General features: G+C 51.8%; 1 protein-coding gene across 1 annotated transcript; it reads right to left on the bottom strand.

Moving 5' to 3' along the window:
* Positions 1-459: 459 nt before the first annotated feature.
* Positions 460-2,587, bottom strand: LOC128579523 (uncharacterized). The gene is made up of 2 exons (XM_053581573.1): positions 1,865-2,587; positions 460-1,097 (listed from the first exon to the last, which is right to left on the bottom strand). The coding sequence occupies exons 1-2, from the start codon at positions 1,980-1,982 to the stop codon at positions 460-462; spliced, it is 756 nt and encodes a 251-aa protein (XP_053437548.1). The 5' UTR covers positions 1,983-2,587.
* Positions 2,588-7,176: the final 4,589 nt, after the last annotated feature.

Below are 7,176 nucleotides of genomic sequence, written 5' to 3'. Positions count from 1 at the left end.
ATCCAGGCAGACCTTCCAATTCCAAGAGAGGCGGCCCCATTCCCTGCTTGCTCCCTCCTAAACCTTCTCCCTCCTCCCACCCGCTGCTCACTAGGCCAGGGCTTCTTTGTTCCCTGCTGTCTGGCTGAAGACTGAGGTACCTGTGGTCCCTGTTCCAGGCAGGGAGCTGACTGTCCCCAGGGGAGGACTTCTGGCAGTTGCCCTCTAGGCCACCTCTCTGCATGTAAACCAGGAGTGCTTACCCTGTTTAGCAGGGAGCCATGGGGACCGTAGCGCCCACCCACCATGTGCACCTGGTAGCCCCTCTTAGACCCTCAACGTCCCACAGGGCCTTGACCTCCAGTGGCCCCTTATCCCTAGGATATCCTTGACCTGGCTTTGCCATGGTAGCCCCACGGACAGATTCTTGAGACCACCAGGTCATGAAAGCAGGGAGAGAAATAGTGGCCCCAGGGGGTGTCATCTCATCTGTATTGGGGTGAAGGGGCCTGCTTCAGCTGAGGCACACACACCATCTAAAGTCCATCCTCTAGCTTTGACAGAGGCTAGCCAGGAACCGCAGCAAGGGGCAAGGGTCGCTGATGTTGCTCCTAGGCTGGTTCCCCAGCTGTGGCTTCGTCTTTGGGTGGTTATTGTTAAGTCTAATAAGAGCAGAATTAGGGGTCCAGCTATGGCAGAAATAAGGGTGTTGAGCCACGGGAACCAATTAAACATACTCTCATACCAACTCTGAGCTTGCTCTCTTTCGTGTCTGCATTTCTGTAGTCCTCCCAGTTCTAGGGTCATGGATTCTTTAACTATCTCAGAATGGTCAGCATAAAAACAGCATTCCTTGCCTAGAGCAGTGCACAATCCTTGATGGCAAATGGGTCTGCTACCTGGATGTGGGTGTGATGGACCCATGCAGCGATGCTGTCCACCTTGAGTGCAGTAGGGGTGTTCAGAATCACAGTGTAAGGCCATTTCCACTGTGGTTGGAGAGTTTTCTGCCGAAGTCTCTTGACATAGACCTAGTCCCCTGGCCAGAACTTGTGAGGCTCTGGGATTGGGCCCGCCATGTAGGTGGCACTCAGGTGGTTCCAATTCTCTTTCTGAACCTGCTAGTAACAGTGAAGGGAAAGGAGAAAATCCTCTTCATCTGCCTCTGTTAAAAGGTCTATGCAGTTGTTTGGACTAATAGGAGGTGGTCTCCCATAGAGAATTTCATAGGAAGAGAGACCCAGGGTATAGGAGGAATTTCTGACCCTATATAAGGCAAAGGGAAGGAGAGTCACCCAGTCTCTGCCAGAATCCAGGATTAATTTAGTTAAGGCCTCTTTTAAGGTTCTATTCATTCTTTCTACCTGTCCTGAGCTCTGGGGCCTGTACGCACAATATAATTTCCAGGTTGTTCCCAGTGTAGTGGCTACCCACTGACTTATCTGAGAAATAAAAGCTGGCCCATTGTCTGAGCCAACTAAAGCTGGCAGTCCATACTTGGGAAAAATGTCCTCAAGCAGCATTTTTGCCAGTTTGCGTGGATTCAGTTTTGGTGGGCTAGGCCTCCACCCACCCAGAGAAGGTATCTACGAAGACTAAGAGATATTTGTACCCATACCGACCAGGCTTAATCTCTGTGAAGTCACTTCCCCATATGCACCAGGCTTGGTCCCTCTGGCTCAGGCATTAGTGAGTTGGCAAGCTTTGCAAGCGCTTACTATCTGTTCCACTTTTGCATCCATTTGCTCGATCTTAATCCGTGCATGTCAGATTAGATCTCTTAACTTTCTACTGCTCACATGGGTTGTCTGGTGCATGCGCTGTAAGATGTCTAACCCTAGCTGCGAGGGGAAGATAGTTTTTCCATCAGCCATGAGCCACCAACCGTTATACTGGGAGGGGTTATGTGCCTGAGGGATGGTGCGGATCCATGCCAAGTCCTCAGGGGTGTATTTAGGCTCTTCTGGCAGGACTGGAGGCCCAGTGTAGGGTAAGTTAACCATCAAGGTCTGTGTGGCTCTGAGGACTGCACTTCTGGTGGCTTTGTCCGCCTGATGATTGCTCTTTGCCACTGGGGTAGTGGGCTTTTCATGTCCTAGGCAAGAACCAGATTTGTGGTGGGTTAAGTAACAAACAAGCTCTGGTAGTGTGTTAGACGCACATTGCTCATCCACTGGTCCAGGGGTTGTTTCAAGACCCCTTCAATGGCATGGGGTGTGGTCTGCAACAGTTCCTGCCCCAGAGTGAGTTTGTCTGAGTCCTTTACGAGCATCGCAGTGGCTGCCACAATGCTGAGGCAGGGGGGCCATACTGATGCTACCAGGTCTAATTTTTTTGATAAGTAGGCTACTGGGCAGTACAAGGGCCCCAAGGTCTGGGTCAACACCCCCTTGGCTGTCCCTTTATGTTTGTCTACATAGAGATGAAATGGTTTTGTAATGTCAGGGAGCCCCAAACCAGGGGAAGAAAGCAGAGCAGTCTTAAGTCTATGAAAGGCTAATTCTCTTTCTGTTGTCCACTCAAAGGAGTGCCCCTCCCTTGTGGCTTCATAGAGGGGTTTTGCAATTTCAGCAAAGTCTGGTACCCAAAGTTGACAGAACCCTGCAGACCCTAGAAACTCTTGCACCTGCCTAGGGTTGATTGGGGCTGGAATCTTGAGTACAGTCTGCTTCCTGGCCTTAGTGAGCCACCTTTGACCATCTTTAAGGGTGTATCCCAGGTAACTTACAGTTTGCTGACAGATCTGGGCCTTCTTCGCCGATGCCCGATACCCCTGGTCCCCCAGTGTGATGAGCAGGTCTCACATGCCTTGTAAACTGTCCTGTTTGCTGATGGCTGCCACTAGGATGTCATCTACGTATTGGAGGAGGGTTAGGTTGGGGTGCTGCCTGCGGAACTCACCCAGGTCCTTCTTCAGGGCCTCATCAAAGATAGTTGGAGAATTCTTAAACCCTGTGGCAAGCGGGTCCACGTTAGCTGTCCACTGATGCCTCTCTCCGGGTCACTCCACTGGAAGGTGAACAGGGCCTGGCTCTGGGGTGCCAGCGACAAGCTGAAGAAGGCATCTTTCAAGTCTAATACTGTATGGCAGGTCTGGGATGGGGACAGTGAGCTCAAGATGTTGTAGGGGTTTGGTACAGTTGGGTGTATATCCATTACCCTCTTATTTACGTCCCGGAGGTCTTGAACTGGCCAGTAATCGTTAGTGAGGGTTTTTTTTTACCTGTAACAAGAGGGTGTTCCATGGGGACTGGCAAGGGGTTAGAATACCGGCATCTAATAACCACCGAATGTGTGGCATTCGGGGGTCATGGGGTACTGCCTTACCCACACCGGTTCAGTTTCAGGCTTGAGCTTGACTATAACTGGGACCCGGTGTTTTGCCACCCCCACTCTCCCATTTCAGCCCAGGCTGACGCCGGAGATATCTGCTTGGGCTGGTGGCAGAGGTTGTTGATGGAGTTGATATTCATCCTCCAAGTGCAGAGTGAGAACATGGAGAGGATGTCCTTGTCTGTCTGTAACCTGTGGCATTCCTTGTTTGAAAGAAATTTGTGCTCCGATTTTACTAAAAATGTCTCTAGCAAGTAAGGGGTAAGGGCAGTTTGGGATAACCATGAATGTGTGTGACACTTGGCCTGCCCCTATGTCCACTGTTTTTAGACTTCTTTCAAAAATAATTTAATTAATAATTTAAAAAAATTTTTCAGGGTACACCTAAGATCTTCTCATAGCACACCGTTTGAAAATCACTGCCTTACAACCATAATTCTTCCCTATCAAGTAGTTTAGATTCCAACAATTCTGTTCATATACTAAGCAATTCAGTCTATACATACACATATACAATATATTGGGGAAAAAAAAGAATGATTTTTAGCTTATGCTGAAGACTTCATTTTATCATTTTCTTATTAACTATTACAAAAAGACAAAATCATCACCTGTAGTTTGAATTCATTAAACAATATCAAAGAAAACAGAAAACAGAAAGAAGTAGGCAAACTTATGCCTGCACTCACTCAACTAGCTTTTGGCATGAGCTAATTGTAATTAAGTTAAAGACCACGGTCCCTGAATTTACACCGGATGCTAGTGTCCAATCTCCATCCTGGCACTTGTGTATCCTCTAATCTGTCCTTGAAAATGGCGTTTTCATGAAGGCAGATATATACTAATGTTACTTATTTCATTATCATGTCCTTATTTCATTTCACGTCCTTCCCCACTAGGACGTGGGCCTGGTTTCGAGAGGGATTCTCATTGTCCCATTTTTTGGACATTCTCTGGCCCAGTGGCCAGTGTTCCTACAGTACGCACACTGATCTCTTCGTAGCTGAGGTCGACCCCCCTGGGGAACTCCCTACCTTCTCCAGTGGCCAGTTTCCGCAGCCTCTGCTCCTTCTCTTCGGAGCAACTTCCTGTGGTGGCAAGCAGGATCTTAGCGCGGTCCTGGGTTTGCTTGTTGCTGGCACACGTCTGTTTTTTTCCTCTGGGCTCTCTTGGTTGTTGTATGCTTGTTCAGCCACCACCAGCAAGTCCTGCAGGGACTTCTCTGACAACCTGTCTATTCTCTGAAGTTTTCTTTTAATGTCTGGAGCTGACTGATTAACAAAAGCTATTATAACCGCTGCCTTACTACTCTCTGCCTCTGGATCCATGGGTGTGTAAGTGCCGAATGCTTCCATGATCCACTCTAGGAAGGCAGAGGGGGGACTCATCTTCTCCTGCTGTACATTCCCTACCTTGGCCAGATTAATTGGCTTCCTGCTGCTTTACGGAGACCCCCCCACCCCCGTTGAAGTCTGGCGGTAAACTCGGAGCCTCTCATTACCTTCTGCAATATTTAAATTCCAATCTGGCTGGGTCAGTGTGAACGCAGCCTGAATTAGTACTGGGTTCGTGGTAGGCTGTCTATTCTCGTCTAGGATGGACTTGTGTGCCTCTGTCAAGATTCGGTCCCTCTCTTCGGTAGTGAAGAGGACCTGTAGCAACTGCTGGCAGTCGTCCCAAGTGGGCTGATGGGTGAAAAGGAAAGAATCTGATAGGTCAATAAGGGCGGTGGGTTTTGCATTTTTCAGTTGTATAAGTCACTGGTGGCAAAAGGCCAGTATTGCAGGGTTCCCTCCTCAGGAGGGCCCACAGCCAGGAGCAGTAAGGTAGAATTGGCTACAGCCCGCCCAGGGTGTCCAGATGGCGTCCCTTAAGGCTCTCCTGCCTTACGCCAGGAGTGGACTACCAACAGGTGACGCTGCTGCCGCTTCAGCCTCTCCTGGGACTGGCTGAGCACTAGGGCGTGCCTGGATCAAGGAAAGGTAGGGCGGGGGAAAAAGCTCTTCCAGGCTGGCCTAGCTGGGAAAAACAGGATACAGGGGGGCGGGACCTGGGGCGGAGAGCGGTTCGCCCGCTTCCGGCTTAGTTCAGACTCGCCACTGCTGCCATATTCCCAATAAAGGGGGCAAGCGGCCAGGGGCCGGCTGGGCTGGTGTTAAGACGGGAGGGGCTGGGCGGCGCCTGTGGCTCAGTCGGTAGGGCGCCGGCCCCATATACCGAGGGTGGCGGGTTCAAACCCGGCCCCCGCCAAACTGCAACCAAAAAAATAGCCGGGCGTTGTGGCGGGCGCCTGTAGTCCCAGCTACTCGGGAGGCTGAGGCAAGAGAATCACTTAAGCCCAGGAGTTGGAGGTTGCTGTGAGCTGTCTGATGCCACGGCAGGCACTTTACCGAGGGCCATAAAGTGAGACTCTGTCTCTACAAAAAAAAAAAAAAAAAAAAAAAATGACGGGAGGGGCTGAGGGCGCCAGGCCTGGTGGAGAGCAGAGACGGTTAGAACTCCCAGACCGACAGGGGCTATGGGCTTAGGCTTTTCCCTCAGGGCAAGCATTGTGCTGGCCTGAGTTTTCTCCAACCAGGGTGGTAAGATACTTTCAGCCAGAGAGAGAGGTCCTCAACCAGGTCCTGCCACCGGCGCGCCACCGCTGCCATTATCGCCCGCCCGGAGCGGGGCACTGGGCCTGAGAGGGTGGGGCTGTGGGCCAAGCTGCCTCCCCCGCTGCCCCACTCTGGCTAGGTTGGGCTACCCGGCACCCAGGCCACGTGGGTGGGGGGGAACGGGGGTGGTGGTGGGGATCCCTGCTGGCCAACCCGGCTCGTGCAACGTGTGTCAGGGTGGCTGCTGGCATCCACCAGGCTCCCCCGGGGTGACCGCAACACCTGCCGCAACTGGGGCGATCCATGGGAAGGTCCCGGCTCATGTCCAGTGTTGACGCTGGTCCCCCCGAGCGCCCGGGGCCCTGCCACAGGAGACGGGGTCCACGCCACTGGGGCCTGGTCTCCTGCGCTGTTGGCGGCTCTCTCCGCAGTGTCCTGGTTGCTTCCTGCCTGGCCCTAAGCCCCTGCACCTGCCCGCTCTGCTCCACACCGAGAGCTCCTGCAAAAGGTCTCAAGTTTATTTTTCTTTACCACTAGACCTAGGTCCTGAGCTCAGGCCCAGAAGTCCTGGAAGTGGTCAAGGATAAGTGAAAGGGGAGTCCCCTAAGTCTATCCTATCGTCAGAGTCGCCCAGCCAACGTGCAACACAACACACACAATACAAAAACAATAGGCAGACATGGCCGTGGACTGAAGTGAAGCAAAACTGAAAGTGAATGGATGGCCTGGGACTAGTCCACGGGCATAGCCCACCCCTACCCAAAAGCCCTAAGGGGATCGATTCCATGTGATCCCTACTATAGGAGGCTGGTGATTCTACATCCAAGACCCTACTCAAAAGCCCTAAGGGGATTGATTCCACATGATCCCTACTGTAGGAGGCTGGAGACTCCACATCCCAGACCCTAAGGGAGGTGAGAACATCTTCCGCTACCTTCGGTCCGCCTAGGCTGTCTTCCGACCACAACACAAAACCTGCACAGAACAAAAAGTAGGAAGACAAAGACACATACACTTACCGGCCCTCCAGGTGGAGTCTCTCAGGGTCTTGGGGATACCCGGCCAATGCACCAAATGTTACATCCGGTAATCTGAATCCCCAAATATCATAGGAGAGAGCCAGACACCGATGCAAATCACATGAGGGTGTTTATTCAGGCTGGAGCCAGGGCTGTCAGCGTTCCCCCAGATGCAGATGGTACCAAGAGCCCTGTGATCATCATGTGCAGGGTTTTTATGCAGTGGATATGGGGTGAGGGGCAGGGGA

The sequence above is a fragment of the Nycticebus coucang genome, unplaced genomic scaffold (genome assembly GCF_027406575.1).
Source record: "Nycticebus coucang isolate mNycCou1 unplaced genomic scaffold, mNycCou1.pri scaffold_62, whole genome shotgun sequence".
In the NCBI taxonomy this organism is placed as follows: domain Eukaryota; kingdom Metazoa; phylum Chordata; class Mammalia; order Primates; family Lorisidae; genus Nycticebus; species Nycticebus coucang.
This window is presented reverse-complemented; position numbering and strand designations above follow the sequence as displayed.

Coding starts and splice junctions, on each gene's coding strand:
- LOC128579523 (XM_053581573.1), bottom strand. CDS start 1,982: ATGGTTAACTTACCCTACACTGGGCCTCCAGTCCTGCCAGAAGAGCCT. Junction 1,098..1,864: donor TAACCCCTCCCAGTATAACG/GTTGGTGGCTCA, acceptor TGTTACTAGCAG/GTTCAGAAAGAGAATTGGAA.